At 32.0% G+C, this 24,684-nt stretch overlaps 1 protein-coding gene and 1 long non-coding RNA gene across 3 annotated transcripts; one reads left to right on the forward strand and one right to left on the reverse strand.

Annotated features, from left to right (window-relative positions):
- The first annotated feature begins 9,675 nt into the window (after positions 1 to 9,675).
- LOC110629978 (glycine-rich domain-containing protein 1) lies at positions 9,676 to 16,312 on the forward strand. Of its 2 annotated transcripts, none has more exons than XM_021777232.2 (9): positions 9,676 to 9,817; positions 10,479 to 10,650; positions 11,166 to 11,283; positions 11,377 to 11,631; positions 12,386 to 12,841; positions 13,180 to 13,718; positions 14,423 to 14,621; positions 15,003 to 15,158; positions 15,264 to 16,312. In XM_021777232.2, the coding sequence occupies exons 2-9, from the start codon at positions 10,493 to 10,495 to the stop codon at positions 16,008 to 16,010; spliced, it is 2,628 nt and encodes an 875-aa protein (XP_021632924.1). In that variant the 5' UTR covers positions 9,676 to 9,817; positions 10,479 to 10,492; the 3' UTR covers positions 16,011 to 16,312. The 2 variants fall into 2 exon arrangements, with proteins under 2 accessions (XP_021632924.1, XP_021632925.1); XM_021777233.2 differs by having other exon boundaries at positions 9,682 to 9,817; positions 10,451 to 10,650.
- A 6,628-nt stretch (positions 16,313 to 22,940) lies between these two features.
- On the reverse strand, positions 22,941 to 23,820 carry LOC110630258. The gene is made up of 3 exons (XR_002490366.2): positions 23,564 to 23,820; positions 23,283 to 23,367; positions 22,941 to 23,135 (listed from the first exon to the last, which is right to left on the reverse strand). It is a non-coding gene; the product is annotated as an uncharacterized LOC110630258 (long non-coding RNA).
- Between the last annotated feature and the right edge of the window lie 864 nt (positions 23,821 to 24,684).

Consider the following 24,684-nt stretch of genomic DNA (forward strand, 5'->3'; position numbering starts at 1 on the left):
GCTCCAATGGGGTAACATACATACATTAAGTTTGGTTTTCAATAATCATCATTAAACATTAAGATCATGTACTAGAAAGGGATTAACATAATACTATGGTCAAGCACAACTCTAAACTTCCATAAACATCATTACATATCATTTCAATACTTTTCTTTTATATTACAACATATTCATGTCCACAGCTAACTATTACATAATACAAGACTCTACTCCTGCTGACCTCCTGGTCTACCCTGTACCTGCAAACCTGGGGGTTAAGGGAGAGGGGTGAGCTATAAAGCCCAGTGAGCAGAATAATAAAACATTAAATTTAAAGTCCATGCTTCTATGAAATGCATCACATCACAAACATATCACATAAAGGATGACTTGTCACCAATAGCCCTCTACATAATTCCATAGTGCCAGAACGTAGAATGGATCCTGGTCTTTCTCTTACATAACATAACATAACATTCCAAGATGCCAGGGACGTAGAATGAGTCTTCCTGGACTTTCTCTTACATGGTGCCAGCGAACGTAGAATGGGTCCCACTGGTCTTTCATTCCATACCGTACATATCATATCATCACATCATAGATTGAGGGCTATGGATCATCCAATATCCATCCACATCAACAACATATTATGCAATGCAACATATTCGTGAATTCTAATGCAAACAACCTAATATATCTCATGCCATTCATGATGCTTGAATCATGCGAAGAATTGATTTATTTACTGTAAAACATAAAGAGTTATTCCACTCACCTTTGGCTGAAGCTCTAATGACTCTGAAGCAGTTGTCTCACTGCTGAGGTCCTCGGTTTCTCGGGTCTGAACCTACACAGGTGGACTCAAATGAGGGACATAACATACATAAACATGACTCTAAAATACTCCCCAAAAACCCCCTAAAACACCTTAAAACAATCATAGAAATCATGCAAAGGAGGGCTGCACAGGGCACTTTCGGCGGCAGGTTCGGCGGCCGAAAGTCCCTTTAGAGCCGAAAGTCATGCAGGTTCGGCGGCACCTTCGGCGGCCGAAAGTGCCCTCCAGAGACGAAAGTCCATTTTCGGGGGCAGGCTTCGGCAGCCGAAAGGCTTGCCTCACAGACAGGTTCGGCGGCCGAAAGTCCTTTCGGCTGCCGAACCTGGTTTCTCCCAAAAGGGCAGAAACTCAGCTTTTCAATGCACACTTTCCTCCCAAACCCTCCAATCAAGCATCAAACTCTCTCAAATCATGCATAGACATTTGTATCAACACATAGGGGTCTCAAACTATCCTAAACCCCAACTCAAACACACCAAACATGCATATCCAACACATATTGTCCATATAATCACATAAAACCTAACAAAGTTCAACTAACCTAAACATGCATTTCTACCCCATAGATAAACTTAAAACTTGTTTAAAACATACAATGAGCTCAAGATCGGCTCTTACCTCTTGAAGATCGAGAGAGAGACGACCTAAACTTGGAAACCAAAGGAAAAGAGCTCCTGAGTCTTCCAAGCCTCAAAACTTGCTCTTTGCTCAAAAATCTTCAAAACAAAGTAAAAACTCATGAAAATCAGGAAAGATTTGAAGAAAAGGACTCAAAATCGGTGAGGGACGGTGGAGAACTCACCTTGGCCAAAAATGGAGAGAAAAGCTTGCCCATTCGGACAAGGGGACCCTTTTATAGGTGGCTGGCCAGGCCACTTTCGGGGGCCTAACGTGCCTCCGCATGCATGCCATTTTCGGCGGCCGAACATAAGGTTCGGCGGCCAAACCTGGACTTCCCTCACTTATGCCTTCGGGGGCCTAAAGCACTCCCGAAGTGCATGCATGTTCGGCGGCCGAACCTGAGTCTTCCTCTCAAGACAATTTTCATTCAAACTTAAATTTCTTTCTTGTTTAAACCCATGAAATACATTAAAACATTTTATAAAAACATGATTTTACCCTTCTAGAGGTTTTCGACATCCGAGATTCCACCGAGCGGTAGGAATTCCAATACCGGAGTCTAGCCGGGTATTACACTAGTGTATGTTAATCCCTTTTGAGGACATGATCTTTTTAATGATGTTTATGTAAACCAAACTTAATTTATGTGATGTTACCCCATTGGAGCATTTGATGAGGACTCTAGTGTGGGGATTATGATTATGAGTTGTGCATGCACAGGTTAAGTTTGGTAAATGAATGGGAAAGTTCAAAATATTTATTTATGTGTTGATCATGTATGGGATTAAACAGGTGTACAGGTTGTATGTTAGGCTTGCTACGGGTCCCGGCGGCCTTAAGCCGATCTGGATCCTAGCGCCGGTAGCGGTCCGATTTTCGGGTCGTTACAATAGGATTGCGGTCACTAATAATCGATCTCGGCATGCCATGATATTTCACAACCCCATCCACAAATTTTTCAGCTATTACTTTTGCAGAGTAAGGATGTGATAATGCCAAGAAGTGGGCATATTTGCTCAGGCGATCAATGACAACTAGAATTGAATCTTTTCCACAAGAGGAAGGAAGAACATCTATAAAGTCCATTGCAATATCATCCCAGACTTGATGTGGAATTGGCAATGGTTGAAGAAGACCAGCTGGGGATGAGTTTACTGCTTTATTCTTCTGACAGATAATGCAAGCTGCAATATAATTTTCAATATGTGTTCGCATAGAGGGCTAATAGAATTGCTGGGCTATTCTCTTAAAAGTGTGTAAAACACCAGAATGACCACCAATAGGAGAGTCATGAAATTCCTACAAGAGCTGAATAGGCAAGTCAAAAGTTGGAGGAATTACCACATGATTTTTGTAAAACAATAATCCAGATTTCCAAGAGTATGGCTGCCCCGGTTTTGCAGTTGCCTTTTTATCAAGATCAATCATATACGGATCAGTAGAAGCAAGGGATTTAATGTGATCCCAAAGAGAGGCGTGAGGCATGAAAAGTGCATTGAGACTGGGACTTCCCTGTACACGTGATAAAGCATCTGCCACTTTATTTTCTTTGCCCGGCTTATATATAATTTCATAATCATACCCCAAAAGCTTTGAAACCCAATTCTGCTGTTTTGGTGTGATAACCCGTTGCTCCACCATATATTTCAGGCTTCGCTGATCTGTGTGAATAAAAAATTTGCGACCGAAAAGATAAGGACGCCAAGTACGAACCGCTTGTAATACAGCCAGCATCTCCTTAGCATAAGTGGACCAGGTTTGCTTAGAGATCCCCAAGGCACGGCTCATGAATGCTATTGGGCGATCCTGCTGAGATAAGACTGCTCCAATTCCTGTATTAGAGGCATCAGTTGTGATGACAAACGGTTCATCAAAATTGGGCATGGCTAGTGTTGGAGTAGTAGTCAAAGCTTGCTTCAAGGTCAGAAAGGAGGTATCAGCTTCGTCAGTCCAGAAAAAGTTTCCTTTCTTCAATAAATTTGTCAATGGTTGAGCTAGAACTCTATAGTCACGCACAAATTTTCTATAATAACCTGTAAGGCCCAAAAAACCACGCAACTCAGTTATAGTAGATGGGTTAGGCCAATCAAGAATTGCCTTGACCTTGGATTGATCCACCTGTACACCCTCACGAGAAACAATATGCCCCAAGTATTCAATTTGTTGTTGGCCAAAAGCACACTTGCTGAGTTTAATAAAGAAACGGTGCTTTCGAATTAACTCAAAAGCCAGCCGCACATGCTCCATATGTGATTCCCAAGACGGGCTATATATAAGAACATCGTCAAAGAAAACAAGCACAAATTTCCTTACGTAGGGTCAGAAAACTGTGTTCATTAGAGCTTGAAATGTTGATGGAGCATTACATAGGCCAAAAGGCATTACCAGATACTCATAGTGACCGTTATGAGTCCGGAAAGCCGTCTTATACACATCTGATGGATGAACTCGAACTTGGTGGAATCCTGCAATGAAATCAAGTTTAGTAAAATAAGCGGATCCATAGAGTTCATCAAGCATATCTTCCACCGTAGGAATCGGAAATCGATCCCGAATTGTAACTTCATTAAGGGCACGGTAGTCTGTACAGAATCTCCAGGAGCCGTCCTTTTTCTTCACTAGCAAAACAGGAGAAGAAAAGGGACATGTACTAGCCCGAATTAGACCCAATCTCAGCATATCCTGAACTTGCTTCTCAATTTCCTCCTTTTGAAAGTGAGCATACCTGTAAGGTCTTACATTAATAGGATCGGTACCTTCTTTTAGATTGATGTGGTGGGAAATTGCTCTCTCTAGTGGCAACTGAACTGGTTTCTAACAGATATTAGAATATTGAGTTAACAACTTTTGCATGTCTGGATGTAATCCTTCAGGCAAAACAGAGGAAGAGGATTCCATACAGATAGCAAAAACTGAACCTTGTTGCCGCAGTTCCTTGGTCATGGCTTTCAAGGAGAGAGGTTCAATCGGCTTACTCCGAATTCCCTGTAAGTGTCTCTGCTAGCCGTCCCATTTGAAATCCATCGTCAGATCCTTCCAGTTACAAGCAATAGTTCCCAGCTGCTGCAACCATTGTACTCCCAAAACAACATCTAGACCCATTATTGGCAGAGAAAAGAAAGTAGCCACAAAGGGTATACCTTGAAGCGAGAAGGGAATATTGTTGAATTTACTGCTGTAAAGTAATGGAGTACCATCGGCCACTTTGACATTGAAAGGCTTGGTCGGCTTTCCTGGAAGTTTGAGTATCTCAGCAATTTTCGCATTGACGAAATTGTGAGTTGAGCCGCTGTCAATCAGAGCAATTAATTCGAAGGAATTGATTTGGATAGCAACTCTCATAGTACCCACTGAAGACCATCCTGTAAGGGCATGCAAAGAAATCTCAGGCTCTGCGGCATTATCGTCTTCGTCATCAAAATTACATCCACCGTCGAGTAGAAGCAGTTGAGGTTTAGAACACTTGTGACCTGGCACAAACTTTTCATCGCAGATAAAGCATAAACCATCAGCTCTCCTTTTCTGCATCTCTTCCCAAGTGAGCCTTTTTACTGGTGTCGTCGGTTTGCCCTTAACTGGAGAAGAAGAGCTCAACTGGGAAGATGGGCGAGTTGCCTTTCGTTGTCGCAGCAACTGCTCATCCCTCATTCGAGCGTAATCAATTGCTTCCTTGAGTGTCTTAGGCTTGAACATTCTGATACCATTTGAAATCTCTGTTTTGAAGCCGCCCATAAATGTTCCCACTAGGGCTTTCTGCGTCCATCCTTTCACCTTATTACCCAAGCATTCAAATTTCCGCTGGTATTCTCTCAAGGGACCAATTTGTCGTATTTTGGAGAGGAACTCGTCAAAATCCTCGCATTCAGTGGGTCCAAAGTGGGACCATAATTCATCAACAAAGGCCTCCCAGGTAATTTCCTTGTTCTCTTCTTTATACGTACGTTGCATCCACCTCCACCATTGATTAGCTTCTCCTTGGAGATGATAAGAGGTTAAATACACCTTTTCAGTAGGGATCATTTTTTGATAGTTGAAAAACTGTTCCACTTTAGCCATCCATTCTGTTGGATCATCGCCTGAAAATTTAGGGAATTCGATTTTAGCGAGTTTGGAAGCGAAGATAGGCTTTCCTCCCTCTATCGATTCCTTCGTGTTAGAACGACTCTGGCTATTGTCACCAACACTGCTGGTTCCTTCTTTAGTAGGAAGAGTCATCTTAGAGAACTTCGAGATGGCTTTTTCAATCTGCTGCAATTTTTCGTTAAGCCCTTGATCCATGTTGCTAATGGAATCTTGAAGTTGCCCGACAGCAGCTTCCAAGTTTTCAATTCGTTCCTTATTGGTTGCCATAGGGATCGAAAAGAAATAGAAAAAAAAAAGATAGATAACGCGGCTCTGATACCAATGATAGGTCCTAATCAAAAGCCAAGAAATTTGATAAAGAAATAGGAAGTTTGTATTTTCATTCCGTCCTGCTACTCCAAATTACATGTTCTTAAGAAGGAAAATAACAACTCTGCCTATTCTCATGACCACAAATCGGCAGTAATGAGATTTATTTGCTTTGACTATAACTGCAATTGACTAAACAAATTACACACTAAAAAATAATAAATAAATAAGTGCAGTAAAAATAAATGACAGCAACAACATTATTAGTTCAAGAACTTCCTATTCTTCACAATGACTCTTGTTGACTAACATACTGGCGTATCAACATTGGTCTAATTAAAGTTTGACAGAGAATTCCAATTAGTTTGATTGTATAAAATTGAATTAAATTAAATCGATTTTTAATAAAAATTAATTTTGACATTCAAATTGATTGAAATAGGACAATATCATATTGGACCGATCTCGTGCCAAATCAATTTAGATTAAATTAGTCTTAAAAACTATTGAACCATACTGTCTCAAGATTGAATTGATTTTGTATTTGATTAATTTAAATATTTCGGTATTTAGTTGGATCATTCAATAGAATCAATCTTGAATTGGACTAATATGAAATCAAAGTAAAAGGAACAATCGAGAATGAATTTATATTTAATGAATGTATAAGGACTTATTGAATAATAGTTATTGAATTGGATTAATATCAAATTAAATTAAAAGGAACAATCGAGAATGAATTTATATTTAATGAATGTATAAGGACTTATTGAATAATAGTTATAATATTTAAAGATAAATTTATACTATACATATAGATGATTGTATAATTAACTAAAATTTTTAAAGACTTTAAATTATTCAATTCATATTTAAACTAATTATAATTATAATTTTTAATTTTATTTTAATGCACCACATTTATCAAATGACTATTTTCTTACCGAAACAAAAACTCATGGCAAAACCTAAATGTATTTTAGCTATTTTGCAGGAATAATTAATTAATTGATTCTCAAATAGGTGTATTAAAGAAGTAAAACACTTTTTTGTTAAGTTTCTCTATATTTAGAATTTAAATTTGAGATATTTAATTAAAAAAAAAAGAATTCGAGATCTTTAATTAAAAGAAAAGAAGATTCGTGTCATTCCATTTCACCAATAAAAATTAATAAGTAAATTTTTTTAATATTAAATAATATATTTCACTAAATTATATATTATTTATTTATTTATTATAGTTAAATGGTATAAACTTTTTTTCTATTATTTAAAGAAAGTTAAACATTCACTGTATTCATATTCAAAAATTTTTATGATAATAAATCAAATATTTTTAAATTATTACAATTATAATAAAAACATTAAATTTAATATAAAAAAATTAACAGTGAATTATAATATAATTTTTCAAATTTGATACTAATAAAATATATATTTCTTTAATTTTAATTTTATATTATTTTATATTTATTCGTATGTAATATTAAATATATTATATTAAATAAATATTTACTATAAATAATTTTTTATTATATAAAATATCACATATAAATATTATATATTAAAATATTTTATTGAATATCTATACTTAATAATATAGATTATGAGTATATTTTTAATATATGAAAAATTATATTTTACATTAATAATATTAAATAAACTAAAATAGTATATATTTTAGTTTATAAATTATTTTTTATATTTAAATTTTTATTAATTTATAACATGTATATAAAAGTGAAAATAATAAGTAGATGGTGAGATTAGAAAAATAATATTGTTGAAATAAAAATATGTAATTTAAGGATTATTTTATTAATTAAATAAAATTTTAGAAATTATTATTATAATTTATTATTAACTTTTCTAAATTTAATTTAATACTAATTATAATACTTGTGATAAATTGAAAATATTTAATTTTATTATTTAAAACTTAAAGTTTTAGATATAAATATATAAAATAACATAAATTTTTAAATTTTTTTATTCAATAAATCTATTTTTATAAGAGAATGATAGTTAAGTTTTAAAAATTATATTATGTTCAATGATACTAACTATTTAACTATTTTATTAATTAATAAATTTTCTGACTAATCCATTATAAAAGTAATTTTTCAAAATTAATTTAATCAATTTCTAAATACAATTGTTTTAACTAAATATTACTTTTAAAAATTATTGTGAAATTTTAAATATGAAATACTTTTAAAAATTTTAAAAGAATTATCCTGCAACAATAAAGGCATCAGCACGGAAGGGGCGTGATCAAGAACTGGCCACTCATCTGCAATTTTTCTCTTTTTTGTTGGTTGAATGATGGCGATGAAAACTACTCTTATCATATAAACAGATTTTTGTTTTTGGATAAAGATGATAAAGGTGGGTTTTCGTTTTCTACTGAAACGACATGCTGCTTCACATCTTCTTTTGCAATAACTGACCTTACCTTTACGCGTTATTGTCTTATGCAACCAATCGTCTTTTGCCAACGAAATCATATACCGCCTTTTGTTTCTTTATGATGCTTTCACTCAACTGCCGTCGTCGTTTCTACGTCTTTCTGTTTCTAAACTTCCGTTACAGAGTAACGTTACTTGATTTAAATTAAATTAAGTTTACTTTGTTATGAAAACGTATTGAATTTTGCAAAATTTATATATTTTATATTATAAATTTATGTAGAAAAAGATTTATTTTTACAGAAATTATTTTTAAATATAAATATATGTTTTTTATAAATTAATATAATAAAATTATATTAAATTAACTACATAATTATTAATTAAAAAAATATTTAATACATTATTTAAAAAATATGTTATTATCTTTATATTTTCTAAGGTGGTCACTATTTTTGTTAACTTGATAATTTTTATAAAAAATAATTACTTTACGAAAATGTATATTTTTAAAATTTAGAAAATGAAAATGTAAATATCATAAATTTCTAATTTTTAAGAAAATATAAAAAATACCTTGTTGTGTATTGTTATCTTTTTTCTGTTAATATTATATATTTTATGTAATATGATTGATTGAGAAAAATAAATTCATTTTATAAAAAATAAAGTAAAATATAAAATTTTTTTAAAGTTTAATTAGTTTTTATAATAAAGTAATTCTTATTTTATATTAATAAAATAATCATAGAAATCATCATAAAGGAGAGCATTATTTCCCCTACCGCTCATATTTATTTTTATTTTTAAAATAAATTATTTATAAAAAAGTAAATTAAATTCTTATATTAATTATTTTTATTTCTTTTAAAATATTTTTTAAATTCTGGGAATAGACAAAAAATTAAAATATGTAGGTTAAATTTTTACAAATATGTTTTATACTTAAAATAAATAAGCATAATTTTCTAATTTTATAAAATTTATTAATTTCTTGACGTAAGTACCCACAAATAAAAGAAGTTTCCATTTCTTTCTTTTCTTAATTTTTAAGTTTAATTAATCTTAAATTTAAAATTCTAAATTAGTTTTAGACAAAAGTTTAAAAGAACATTGAATATTTTCAATAAATATCGATAAAAAGATTTATTATGAGAAGTTAGAATATTTAAATTGAAAGATAATAAATCACTGGTTAATTTATTTATTAGAAAGCTTTCATGTGGCATAATTAAATTTAACAAAATAAATAATTATATATTTTAATTTAAATAATTTTATATAACATATAAAGCAAAATGAACTTCCTCAGGATATTTTATCCTTTTTCTTCCCTCTTTCCTTCCCTGAGTCTGAGGGGGTACTTTGGTCATTTAGACCTAACTACTTTTAGACAATTATAAATAATGCCTGTTACAAGATAATTCAAAACTCGCAAAGACTTCGTCAAACTCTCTCGGTAGTCAATAGCTTCTCTGCACGTAGAATTCCCACTCTCGCCAGACCGGAACTTTTTCCCGGCGTTCAGCATCTGTCTTCAGTGAACAGAACAACTGGAAGATAATTCTACTTTCTGGTAAGGTTGAATCATTTTTATAACGGACCTCTTCCATTTCAGCGGACTTGGAAGTCATTCTTGTTGATTTAATTATTATTGCTTAATCTGCTTCGGCGGTCCTGTAGTTTCCGATACATCAAGTTGATTGTGTGGGAGATTCTTTGGTTTCTTAGGAAAAAGAAATGCGGGAGAACTGGACAACAGTAAAATTTGAAGTTTTGGCTCTTTGAAATTTCTTTATTTAGAACTTTCATACGCGCAAACTTACTGTCTACATCACATTCAAATTCTATATGTATTTTCTGTTTTTCCCCCTTTACTTTCAATTCGTGCATTGGTTTTATTTTTTTACAGCAGTCTCCCTCTGGGACAATTCAGCCTTAATTTAATTTGCTGATTGCGTACTTTATCAAATTGAAACTAAGTCAAAGGTCAAACGAATATATTCTTAATTTTCGATGCCCTTGCAAATTGCAGTTTATGTACATTGAAATTTTATAGTTTTTTAGTATTTGGTATTATAATGGCATGAGTATTAGTATTCAAATTTTAATAAACCTGGCTGCCGATGTGATTGTGATAAATGGTTAAAAAAAAAAAACCATGCGTTATATGCTAGTAAGCACCAAATTACTGCTTATTATATTGTAGGATTGCTGAATGGATGTCATTTGATTAGGAAATACTTGAGATATGGAGATGGAGCAAGAGTTAGAGTGGCTTGAAGCACAGAAGACAGCCATAAGTGTGGACCTTTTGGCTGCAGCCAAGCAGCAGCTTCAGTTTCTTGCAGCTGTTGATAAGAATCGTTGGCTCTATGAAGGCCCTACTCTTGAGTATGCCATCTATAGGTATGCATCTATAGTCAGGTTCCTGAAGTTGGCCTGTTTTTCTATGGCTTGGGTTCCTCTTTTTTACTTTTAATTTTGCTCAGATTCAATTTCCAGTTCATTTGCTGTAGAATGATATGACAGATGTTTGGCTTTTCTTGTTTTGGCCATTCCACAGTGTGCATTTTGTAGTAATGCTTTCATTTGGGAATTTCTGTGTGTTTTAAGTTAAAAATTACTTGAAAGTTTGCAATACAAGTTGTAGATTTTTTCTTTCAGGTGCAATTTGATTGCAATGGCTTATAAAAAATAAAGACCTTGATATTTGCAATAACTTCCAAAATTAGGTGAATATGGAGTTATCCACCTACAAGTTACATTAATTTTATTTCCCTTCAGAATATGAATTTTTATGTGAATGGCCCTTAGGGGTTAGTCATGGCTTAAAAATTTGGTCATTTTGGCATATATATTAGATTTGACATGGAAGCTTCTCTGTGTACGAAGTTCTGACATTTTAGCAATGTTTATTTCAGGTACAATGCTTGTTGGCTTCCCTTTCTTGCAAAGCACTCTGAGTCACCAGTTTCTGAAGGGCCATTGGTTTTGCCTCTTGATTGTGAATGGGTTTGGCATTGCCATAGGCTGAATCCAGTAGGCTTCTGAATTAAAATATATGAATATGTAGTTACAAATTTTGCTTTCCATTCGCAGTTGCTAATTTTTGTTTCTTGGCTTTGCATTCAGGTGAGGTACAAAACTGATTGTGAAGATCTTTTTGGAAGGATATTGGACAATTCTAATGTTGTATCTTCTGTTAAAGGAATCTGTGGAAAGCAAACTCAAGAAATTTGGAATAAGTTGTATCCAGATGAGCCTTATGAATTTGACTTGACAAGAGCTTTATCAGCAACTACAAATGAGAAACTTTTGGCAAATGAAAAATGCACCAAGTATGATTTGGTGTCAGCAGTTAAAAGGCAAAGTCCTTTCTATTATCAGGTAGTCACTATCTTTGAATTGATTGATAAATAAGAAATCATAAATTTTTGCATGCTCAACTCAATATGGCTAGAAACTAGAGACCCTAATTTGTTTGGTCTTCATCATATTTAAGTGAAACTTATTGAACTGATATGGTCACTAGACAAGCTATTCAAATATGGAAAACAACAGCAAGATAATTTTAGTACAAGTTGTATGGGCCACTCTTTGGATCGTAGCTGTATGCTTCCATGGTTGATATAATTGGATTACTTTAGATAAGGAACCTTATAATCTGTCATTGTGTTGAAATCAACTTTCAATCTAGAAATATGATAAATAAATAACAATTCTAGGAAGTTTTCTCAAATCTTTCAGTTGTTTTCCAAAGTTATCCAACATGTTTATTCTAGTGTTATTTTATTAAGGCTTTCTATAGCTGAATAAGATATATAACAAATCTAATTTGTGAATTTTTTGAATACTCTATCATTGGCGTTGGGTGACAGTGTATCTCAAGAACTATACACGGCAATAGAACTTCCAAATTCTTGATTTCATCACCCAACACAAGTGAAACTAGTGTGCTAAGATATTAGTTGAGAAGTTAAATGTCCTATGCATTTGTAAGGGCATCTACTTTGCTTGCGTGGCTGACAATGTCAGGAAATCCTCTTCACATGGATGATGCTTCCCACCCCTATCTCATTGTTTCAGTCTTCCTGATTTTCGTCCCTTCCATTGTTGATGTGTTTTGCTCCATTTATGACAGGTATGCAGAACCCATATGAACTATGATATTTTTCTTGAAGGAGCTGTGGCCAGATATAAGGGGTTTTTGCATCTAATCAAGAGAAATAAGGAACGATCCATAAAACGCTTTTGTGTTCCAACTTACGACATTGATCTTATCTGGCATACACACCAGTTGCATCCCATTTCGTATTGTAAAGATTTGAATGAAGCACTTGGCAAGATATTAGAGCATGATGACATGGATTCAGACAGGACTAAAGGAAAGAAGCTAGATGCTGGATTTTCTGGAACTACAAAGCAGTGGGAAGAGACATTTGGGACAAGATATTGGAAGGCAGGTGCAATGTATAGAGGCATAGCACCATCTCCTCTCACAAGAACTCCATTCCTTCCAACTCTCTTGAGAAAAGATGTACTAACATCAAATGAATATCAAAAGATTATTCAACTTCCAGAAGTGAAAATTGTGGAGGTAGTTTTCACCATCCTTATTACTTATCCATTTAAAATTCTTGATCTCATCTAAGTAAGGAGAAAATTAAAAAGATGTCGATCCGTTGTGCTTAAACTTGGTTTGCATTATGTGCCATTAAATAGCTATAAACTATGCTTCTACAGTGTTCTTTTTTTTAAGAAAGAAAAAAAAGAGACAATGACTTAGAAGTATTCTGCTGACCGTTGGCTGGATTCTTAATCAATTGAAAGTAGATTAAGAGGCAATCACTATAGCTGCCAAATACTTAGTTTCTTTGCCTATTTCCAGTCAACATGATAAAAACAATCTTATTTTCCTAGTGTTTTTTCTTTCAGGTCCTTTTGGAAATTGTGGGAGTTAAAAACTTACCAGAGGGGCACAAGGGATGCCTCTTTGTCAGATTTAGTAAAAAGCAGCCTGATGTATTCTTCAACACTAGGCAGAAATTAACTATTCTGGCAGAATCTGAAGAAAAACAGGTTGCTTCTTTCCAGTGTGAACCTAAGGGAGAGCTGATCTTTGAGCTTATTTCACATTCACCTTCCAACTTACTAGGGCACAAGGCATTTAGAACTATGGGTACTGCTTCATTATCTTTGCAAGACTATCTAAATCCAGTTTCTACACTTTCAGTTGAAAAATGGGTGGAATTGCTGCCCAGTTCTGGCAATTTGAGCTCAAAGCCAATCTGCCTACGAATTGCTGTCTCATTTACAGTTCCAATCCAAGCACCATACGTACTTCACATGGTTCATCCAAAATCACTATCAATAAGCTCTTGTTTTTTCCCTCTTCCTGGAAAGGTTCAACATGATAAGATCTGGACACACATCACTGATGAAAATGACACAGAGGTCATCAGCCTGCAAATGAGGTATCCTTGTGTCTACATCTTATCCTAAACTATCTTTTACGTCCTTGCTTGTTGAGTGAAATTACTGCATATGCCAGCACAAAGACATTGTAATGCTTTAGCTGCATATTACTCAAGAGTCCTTAGATTGCTATGACAAACCTAACAGTGGAATACCATATGACTATGCATGGTCGCATAAAGAAACAAACTAGATAGTTCTGCACTCGTTCTCCTGTTGAAACTCCATTTAGGGTAGTTTTTTTCTCTAAACTATCTTTTAGGTCCTTGCTTGTTGAGTGAAATTACGGCATATATCGGCACAATGACATTGTAATCCATTAGCAGCATAGTACTAAAGAAACCTTAGATTGACTAATTTGACAAACCTAACAGTCGAGTAATATATGACTATACATGGTCGCATGAAGAAACAAACTAGTTCATAGTTTCAGCACCTATTTTCCTATTGAAACTCCATAAAGGAAATATTTTAAATTGTCACGGAAAATTAGCATATTTATAACTTATATGTGTAGATTCTTAAGAATGTATCTCCTAGATCAAAGGAGTTTATGCAATATGGACAGTAAGAATCCTTGGCAAAAATGTATGCAGACTGTGCATGTTCCCAGTGATGTATGATAACGGTAGCTCTGAAATAGTAAGTTGCTTTATATTCTGAAGTCATAGATTGTTATTCACCGGATTGGATTATGTTCCAGGGACTCAACAAAGGCGAAGACTACAGACAAGAGCATTCCTAAGAAGCAAGTAGTTGGTGCTGTGAAATCTGTTGAGACACGTGTTCTCGCAGAGTTTATGAGGACTCATTGGTCATTAATGGATTCCCAGTGGTGCCTTCACTTCAAAACAAAATCTGATGAAGATGGTTATTACTGTGATCTGATTGGAAGTAGGATGGTAATCATCTTTTGCTTGTCATCTGTTTATATTAGAATCATTTTCTTTGTATTGTAAATGTAACTTTTTTCGTAGATTAGCTTTTCAATTATAGTTAATTTTGTACATTTGGTAATAATCATGCTTGTTACTTTATATCATGAAAATCTCTCCAATGGGTTGGTCAAACTGACAAAGAAGCTTGAGATTTGCATATCACATTACATTGTTATATGTTAGATAAGGTTTGCATTTTTTTGGTTCTCATCTTAATAGATTTTGCTTATGCACGCCTCTGAAAGTTTGCTTAATTATTTTTAACTAGATTTTGGTATAGAATCTTTTATTGTTTCAGTTGAGGTGGCCAGCAGATCATTAATTGTACTCATCTTCTTGGTACAGATCAAAATTTTTCATGGTAGAAAGCTGGACTTTGAGCCCAAACACTGTGAGAAGCAAAGAAATGAGCAAGATTTTGTTACTGCAGTTGAATTCTCTGCAGAGGATCCTTATGGCAAAGCAGTTGCCTTGCTTGACTTAAAGTATGGGTCTCTCAAGGTACAAGTTTGCCTCCTTTATTAAATCTGACTAGACTTGCAGTTAAAAGTGGCTTTTTGGCCCCATTTCTCTATGCATTGCCCTTAATTTAAAACAAATTTACAGGTAAAAGAAGAATGGTTAGTGTTGCCTGCAATTGTTGCAGCTTTTATACTTGCTGATATTTTGAAAAATAAAGGGAATGGCGGATTCATTGTTAACTCTGAAAAATTGGAATTGAATGGTAATGTGGAAGAGTTCAGTGGGTTCCATGAAGAAGCCAACCAAAAGTCTAATTCTACAGAAAGCAAAGTGGAGTTGAATGTGGATGAAATAAAGAGTGCAGGATGCGGTGGGGGTTGTGGTGGTGGTGGATGTGGGAACGTGGTTAAGAGTGGCAGCTGCGGCAGTGTTTGTGGTGGTGGTGGATGTGGGAACGTGGTTAAGAGTGGCAGCTGCGGCGGTGGTTGTGGTGGTGGATGTGGAAATACGGTTAAGAGTGGCAGCTGCAGCGGCAGTTGTGGTGGTGGATGTGGGAACACGGCCAAGAGTGGTGGCCGTGGTGGTGGTTGTGGAAACACGGCTAACAGTGGTGGCTGTGGGGGTGGTTGTGGTGCTGGATGCGGGGACATGGTAAATAGTCGTGGCAGTGGTGGTGGATGTGATAACATGGTAAAAAGTGGTGGCTGTGGCAGTGGTTGTGGCGGTGGTTGTGGAGGCATGTTCAAGAGTGATGGAAATGGGCTTGGAGATGAAGTGGAGAGTGGTGGTTGTGGAAACAAAACATCATATGAAACTAGTATAAGCAACTCCCACATTGATTCTTCCCCCAAAGAATCATCCGTCCATGTCACAGAAGCAATAGTCGCATAATTGCTATGAAACTTACAAAATGTCAGCAAGAAGCATTCTTAATAAGGTGCATTTAAAAAAAAAAAACCAAATTCTTAAATTTAATAAAACAAAAATACTCTCATGATGATGAAGTGTCATGAATAAATAAGGTTCTTCTCTGAGCCGTGCATCCAATTCCAAGCTGTACTTGTTTAGTTTGTGTTGTATTTTTTCTGCTGAATGTTCATGAAACTTCAGTATTAGTATATATTTCTGCTTCCTGTATTGGTTTGAATGATTAGTCTGCGTTGGTTTCTATTACATTGATATTTCAGTTGTGTAGACTGTTGAGCAGTGATTTCTAGTGTATTATTATGAATATATCGTAAAAATATTCAAATATTTATATTAATTTATATTTATAATCAAAATTTTAAATATTAGTAATAAGTTAAATTTAGAGAAAGTTTTTAGAAAACTTTAAGAAAACTTTCAAGAATTTTCAAAAATCTTAAAAAAAATTCTTTTGCTTTAAAAAAACCTTCTCGTAGACACAGGGTGAAATGCAAGTAGTAGGTTTCAACGGTTGAGGCAGTAAGCAAACAGATTGGATCTAAACACCTGTTCTTTCTAAAACCAACTTGATGCTATATATAGTAATCTTCATTATTAGTGACTAATAAAAAAAAGAAAAAAAATTATAACCTCATGCAGTAGACAGATTGTTATTCTGAATCATAGATTAATTTAAATCATGGATTAATTTAAAGTATTTATCAAATTATTATAATAAAGTATCAAATACATCTTTTGAATCTTGACTGTCGTATAAAAAATTAATTAGTATTTATATTTTTTAGTTAAATATTTAACACTTAATTTTTATAAAATTAACTATTTAACCATTAAAAATTTATAACCTGAAACATTTAACTCTCGCATATGGAGTGTTATAGATTTTGGATATAAGGGGTTGATGTTATAGCTTATAAAGTTTATATGTGAAATGTGAATCACTTATGTAAAAGTCCAGAATTAAATAATACATTTAATTTAAATAAATTAAATTATGAACATTTAATCAGTTCATGTTAGAAAATTAGTTTTTTTAAAAAATAATAGCTTAATTTTTCAAATTAAAATTCAAGGCAATACATGTATGGACAGTATTCTATAATTAGCCTCATAAATATATTCAACCCAAATCAGTGAATCGGATAGATTCTAGTTTTGATTTGGGCCCTCTTAAAAATTTGGGTTTTTGGTCTTTTTAAAATAGAGGTGTGATAAGTTAATTTTAAAAATTTAGGGGATGTTTTTATGTATTTACCCACATAATTAGTCGCCATTTTTAAATCTGAAAAAGATGCAATCGTTTTTTTATGAAAGGTGGCAACATGCAAGCTCAAATCCCTCTTGTGATTGCACGAGGTGTTTCACTATCTTAAGAGATCAAATAATCGGTTACATTTAATGGGCTTGAAAATTAATTTGTATAAGATTTATGGTCAAGTGGACTGATATTTTTTTACATATGGTGCTTCTTAAAATGAATTTTGCATTGCGGTGGATTCATATGATTATGGAGTACATCTCACGTAAGGAGATCCTTTATTTCAGGTGGATTTTGCATTGCGGTGGGTCCATATGAATGATGTTCCTTCTACTTTTTTTTTTTTCCTTTTTTCGTAGTATTAAGCAAAGTAAGGGGATCCTTTTATTTTCCTATTTACTTTTGTTTGTTGCTAAGCTCTTTCATATTTATTATCATCAGCTCATGCTAGGGCTCTTTTCCCGTAGCATTAAGGTTTTCCGATATGCTCTAGTGTTTATTGATATTTCATTTATCGATAATGTTCTGTTGTTTGCACGAGCATTACAAGATTAAGTAAATATTTTACCACATATCTTACAATCTTATACAGAGACTATTGGTTAGTCTATTAATTATCGAAAATCGTATATTTTGTTTAGTAAATATACGCTATTAAATCTTCGATAAAAAATTTTATCTTGATTTTTTATATGTGAGATTGCTTCTTCTGATAGATATTTAAGCTTACCAATTCTATTGGGATAATCTTCTCAACAAGCTCTGGCATTTGTAGAGGATAGAATCAGTGCTAAAATGCAGTCATGAAAGCAATAGCTACTATCACATGCGAGATGAACAACTATGTTTCAATCAGTTTTAGCTACTATTCCTACTTATTCTATATCGATCTTTTTATAACCTAAGCAGTTTTCATTGGGGCTTAATAGTTTGTTGTTGCAATTTTAATGGGGTGGTGATGAAAGCTCAAAGAAGCTCAATTGGGTAAGCTAGCTATGTTCTTGTAGCTCAAAGTCTACTGATGGTTTAAAGTTTAAAGACTTGTAGCACTTCAATTTGGCTTGTTTGGCGAAACAATGCTGGAGACTCATTCATAATTCATCAGTTTATGGGCTCGTGTTTTGAAATGTATATATTTTTCTCAAGCTTCATTTTGGGAGGTTGGATATAAGTGAAATAGTTCATGGATTTGGCAGAATCTATCGGCAGGACGAGACGTGTTGCATCAAGGAGTGCATATGAACATTGATGATGATAGAGCGACTCATATTTGGTAGTGTTATTTTGAACTAACCTTTGCAACGCTCGGCTAGTCTCAATATGATATCTGATTTGATTGATTATAATGCTCTTGATTAGAAACATCAACTTGTCTTAAGTCTATTTTTGCCTCGACAGGTAGGGGTGAGCATTCGGTCGGTTCGGTTCAAAATCGAACCGAACCGAATAAACCGAAAATCGAAATTTGAGTGTTTATGAAAATTGAACCGAACCGATTTTGATCAGAAACCGAATCGAACCGAACCGGTCTGATTCGGTTCGATTCTATTCGGTTTCGATTTTTAATAATTTTTTTATTTTTTACACTTTATTTTTAATATTTTAAAATTTAATTAAAATATTTTAATCTTAATATGATTTAATTTCTATATATTATTGAAAAAATATATTATTATTACTAATCAGTTCGGTTCGGTTTTTTCGATTTTTTTCTGATCAAAACCGAACCGAACCGAAATAACTGAAATTTTTGAAATTGAAAACCGAACCGAAATATATAAAAAATCAAACTAAATTTTCAAATCGGTTCGGTTCGGTCGGTTTTTTCGGTTTGAACCAAATACTGCTCACCCCTATCGACAGGCTATTGCTATTTTATTTATTTTAGTCGCATCTTTAAGTACCCCTGATATGTTAGTTTGGCATCATACCGAACATGACAATTACAGTGTGCGTTCCAGCTATACAGCTATAGATTTCTCATGCACAACACTCAAGCTCGAGCATTGGTTGATCAACCATCTTCTTCTAGCACATCTCAGTCTAGGATATGGAAAAGTGTTTGGTCACTTCATGCTATGCCAAAACTAAAGCTTTTTCTTTAGAACTTACTTCATAATACTTTGTTGGTGGCACATAATTTAGTTAGAAGAGATTGTTTACAGGATTTTATGTATTCGGTTTGTCACTCTAAACCAAAGATTTTGGAATATATGTTGTTTCTCATATGAACATTTAATATGGTTTGTTGGTCATTGTGCATATAAACCTCCCTCTAATGGTTTTCCTTTATTTCTTTTATGGTTGGAGGCTTTGTTGGAGCGTCCTAAGTAGGATTTTGAGGGTTTTTTTTATTTTGACTCTTACAATACTTTATAGCATATCTGGAAAGAACAAAATTGTATGTCTTTAATAAAACATCTCTTGACTCTCTGCTTGTTTCATGCCATATTTCTTTTGATTTTGCGCAGTTGCAGTTGAGTGATGTTTTTGTTGTTCCTTCTTCTCCTATACATATTCAATCTCTTGAGGGTGATGTACGAAGTTCACGACCTCAAAACTCTTTTACAATTCACTGTGATGTGGCTTGAAAGGATCAATTGTCACCTGCCGCTATTGTTGTGATCATTATTGATTTTCACGGAAATCTAGTTCATCATGTTGCTAAGCATATTTAGTGTTTATCAATCCTTTTAGGAGAGGCAAGGACACTATTAAAGAGACAAATTGGCAGTTTCCTTGGAGCTCTCACATATAATATGTAAAATAGACTCACAAATTTTATATAATGTAGCATAATTTTATTTAAGTGGACTATTACCGTTAAATTAAATTTTATATAATTTATCTTCTCTAATTAATTTGTTGTAAACTATTTGCTATATTTGCAGGTTTGATATGCAAGTTACTTGCTGATAAAAGAAAATTAAGTTTTAAGTTTTTTTATTATATTTTTAATTCAATGAAGAAGTTCTAATGGCCCAAAGTTCAACATGAATAATCATCACTGTCTTTCTTAACTAAATTGTGTAACATTTATGTAGGTCTCTTAATTTTCAAAACTCAATGTTTTAGTATTTATATTTTAATTTCATCAAATTGTAGATTTCCATTTAAAAAATAATTAAAATACTTTTAAAATAAATTACTTTGGTTATCAAAATCTGGCAACATCCTGTTGCTCCTATATATATATATCATTTTTGTAATTTAATTATATCAAATTAAAAAAAATATTCTTTAATATAATTAAAAAATCTTTCAATTTAACAAAATTAAAGTACATAACTAAATTATTAAATTTTAAAAATTAAAAGACGTGTTATTTTTTTTTATATGCAATAGAAATGTGTTATAAGACTGAAAAATTTTACTAATTAGTATATATATATATATACATAAGTGATCAAGCTTAGACGACCTTAATCTAAACTAGTCAAACGGTAAATTGCCTTTTAGAAAGAGTTTGGTTACCACATTAGTAAAACCGCTGATCTTACGTAGGACACGTGTAAAATTAATGAACTGAAAATAAGAACCAACATGAACTATTGCAGCCGCAATACTACTAATGTCCTAGAATGAAAAAGACTGCATGTAAATTAGGAAATTTGTCTTGCCCTGAATGGCCTGAAAACTAGCATCAGACTCCTATTCGACCGTCTCAAGGACTGCATGGACTTCTCTTACAGTAGCAGTAGCGGAGGATTTGAATTCATAGCCTCCAAACTTTCAAAGCTTTAATTATGAATGAAGCCCTAATTGACTAAGTCATCATTTCATCTCACATTTTCTTTGTACGCTAAAAGCCATCCCACAATTTTTTTTCAAATTTTCTTTTTTTGAAAAAAAAAAAGAAAGAAAAGCTATTACTTTTATCATTTTCCAACTCAAAATTCAAAGTAATGGGGACCAAATGCCTCAGCCATATCTCAAAATAAAGATTCTTGTCCACTCATCTTCTTTCCTTTATTTAATAATATATTCTTTCTTCATTTCTCCTTAGCGTTTGGATGAAGAAATTTGAAATCCTAACTTTGAATTTCATAACGTATAATTATTATTTTTTAATTTTATATATTTTAAATGAATTCTCAACCACATAAATAAATTTATCACCAATTAATAATATTATTTTAAGTAATTTATCTGAACACACTTGAATCATTACCTTCAATGATAACAAGGATTACTTTCAAAACATAAAAATAAAAATAACACGAAAAATAAATTATATAAGATATCATTGAGGTAGACGGTTAACGCCTATAAACTATTATTCTAACGCTTAAAATGGATTGATAGAATAGACGAATATAATAAATTATTATAGAGTCAAAATAATTATATAAAAATATATATTTTAATTTTAATATTGGTACTGTTAAAAAAATAAAATTAATTATTAAATTTTTTAAAAATTTAATTAGTACCGATTAATAAATAAAAAATTTTTATAATTATAAATATAATAAAAATTTATTAACGATAATTAATTTTATGTAAAATTTTATTCTATTAAAAACAAATGAGTCTCATTACAAAATCAAATGTTGGTGAATCTCAATAAAAAATCAAATTTATAAAATTTGAGTTTTTCATTTTATAAATAAGACCGTGTATTATCTTATCAAACTATTTTATAATAAAATCTCATTCCTTCTATTTTTAGATTGCATCATCAATTCCATGTATATGAATTTGCAACAATTTGAAAATGCTTAATACGAGCTTCCATCGATTAGAATAGCATCATTAATTCAAACACAAAATTATTTAAAATAATTAATTAATTAATTTTTTACTCATTTCTCTATTAATCTTAAATTATAAACTACTTTCTTTTCTAATATAATCATTTATTCATTAATTTAATTACTAATGGATAATTATTTAGTATACATTGTAAAAATGAAATTATAAATTATAATTTTGTAATATAAATTATTTAATTTCAGTTGGAGTAACATGATTAATAACTATAATTATTAAATAAAATTAATTGTTTGACTATATTAAATAACTTTCATAAACTATGTGAAAAATAAAAATAAAGGGTATGCAAAATAATTAATTTTAATTATTTTAAAACTAAATTTTCATATTTATTAACTTATATGCACATATAATTTATAAACAAATTAACATTTAAAATATTATTATTAAAAATTTATAAGATTTGTAAAAATTCTTTAAAAAATTTTATAAATAAATATTTTCTTAATATTTATGAATATTAAATACAAAAATAAAATTTATTATTTTATAAGATTTATTATACAAGTAAATCAATTTATTTTAAACTAAAATCTTAGTTCAATGCATAAGAATTAGACTTTAATTTATAGCTCTGACCAATTTCAGTCAATAATTTAACCAATTAGATTACATGTAGATCATTAATTCTTTTTCACTATATTTTTACATTTGATCTAATTAAATTAAATTTAATATATTAAATTAAGTCATAAAATATTTTACCAAAAATATTTTTTTATATTTTTTAATATTTAAAACCCTCAACAAAATTAATGAATGAAAATTTTTCTAATTAAAAATAAACTATTTTAAAAAATTATTTTCCACACTTTAAAAATTCTTATGATATGAAGAGATAGCTGCAGAAACAAAGGATCAAAGGAGAAGCATAAAGGCAAAGCTTGAACACAATGAACAAGGTACATAATAATTAAGATGGAAAGCTCCACACCTGATCCTAAAATCTCTTATTTTCACATCACATATAATATAAAAATTTTCAGCTAACAAAGATGATAGATGGATCACAGCAGCACTCATCAATAAGGCAGCAGCAACACAAAGCTGCAAGGCTGTCATAATCATCAACAAACCAAACATCAAAAACCATACCTCCAATTTCTCTTCCAAGAAATTCTCTCTTTAAGTTAATTTATTTCTTTTTTTAATTTTGAAAGGGGGAAATAAGAAAGAAAAGGAAAATGGGTAGAGAAAATTACCATCCTTCAAGGAAACCAGGCTCTCTTCTGGGTGGTGGTGCAGCATATTGTGGAGGAGCCATCACTGGAGGTCCTTGGTAATATCCTGTCAACGAAATCAACCACGCAAATCCATAAACAAACCCATTTATTCATTTATGTTCAGAAGAAAAAGAAAATAGAGAGAAGAAAGCAAAAACCCAGAAAATCAAAGGAGAACAGAGCACAAATTAGAGAAATCAAGCGAAACCCATTAAACTTTGAAGGAAGAAATTGTATGGTTGAAGAGAAAATGGGGGTACCTTGAGCTGGGTAAGGATAAGCATACTTGGGATCACTCATTTGTTCAAACCAAAAACAAACAGAGATGAGAATAAGATTCTGAGATTTGAAGAATAGAGATTTGTGTATGGAAATTTGGGAGACAGATGATAAAGAAGAAAGTAGAGCAAAGAAATCTCTAGAGCTAGAGGTGAAGTTGTTGGCGAAAATGAGACGAGTCTGTTTAGTTTTATATCAAAAACGGAAAACAGCAATTACACAGAAAAAGCACCTTCTAGTCTTCCTGCCTTGTTCTATGGGAAATATAAGTAAATTTCACAATTAAAAAAATTATATAAAAAATGCATATTTATTTTATTAAAAAAAAATAAAGAAATGAGCGAAAAAAAAGAGAAGGGGTTAGTGGGCCACCACTGGAGACCGGAGTGGTTGACGAGGGAAAAGCAGCGGCAGTTTCTTTCGGCGTGCTTTATTTTATTTTTAGTTTTATTTTTTAAATAAATTCTTTAATAATTATTATATTATAAATAAATTTATTCATTCATCTCTGCACCGCCATCCCTGTGGGCTGAGCTGAAAAGCATCTAACTAATAAACAACTGTATATTATATTTTCCTAAATAAATAAATCCTTCATATTAAAAATTAAATTATATTTAGATTAAAGAAATAATAAATTTAAAATTGAAATAATTTAATAATTAAATTGATATTAAATTTTTTTTAATCAACCATTTTATGATATTTGAGACATTCAAAAACAGATTATTATTTTTTGTAAAATAAATAATATTTAAATAAATAAAATTTCAAAATATGAAAGACAATAATTTTTAGTAAGAAAAAATTAAGATTAAATAGCAATTTCTCTTATTTTTCACAAATAAAAATTGAGAAAAATAAATAACAATAATATGATGAAATTGTAATTTAATTGTAAAAAAAAAAAATTGCCTAGGTTATGGCGTGGTGAATAATTTGGCAGTTTCTGATAGAGAAAGCTTTGAGGATGACAACCCACCAAAGCCCACATCATGCCCAACAACTCCATTTCCTACTCTTCCCCAGGCATCAAATGTTGTGGTTTATTTAATAAAATTAAATTTAAAAAAAAATAATTTTTATCTATCATTTTTATTTT

This window comes from Manihot esculenta, chromosome 13 (assembly GCF_001659605.2).
Source record: "Manihot esculenta cultivar AM560-2 chromosome 13, M.esculenta_v8, whole genome shotgun sequence".
Taxonomy (NCBI): domain Eukaryota; kingdom Viridiplantae; phylum Streptophyta; class Magnoliopsida; order Malpighiales; family Euphorbiaceae; genus Manihot; species Manihot esculenta.

Bases quoted from the DNA above. Each gene is read 5' to 3' on its own strand.
- LOC110629978 (XM_021777232.2), top strand. From the start codon at position 10,493: ATGGAGATGGAGCAAGAGTTAGAGTGGCTTGAAGCACAGAAGACAGCC. The intron at 10,651-11,165 runs GTATGCATCTAT...TGTTTATTTCAG, and splicing joins CTTGAGTATGCCATCTATAG to GTACAATGCTTGTTGGCTTC. The intron at 13,719-14,422 runs GTATCCTTGTGT...ATTATGTTCCAG, and splicing joins GTCATCAGCCTGCAAATGAG to GGACTCAACAAAGGCGAAGA.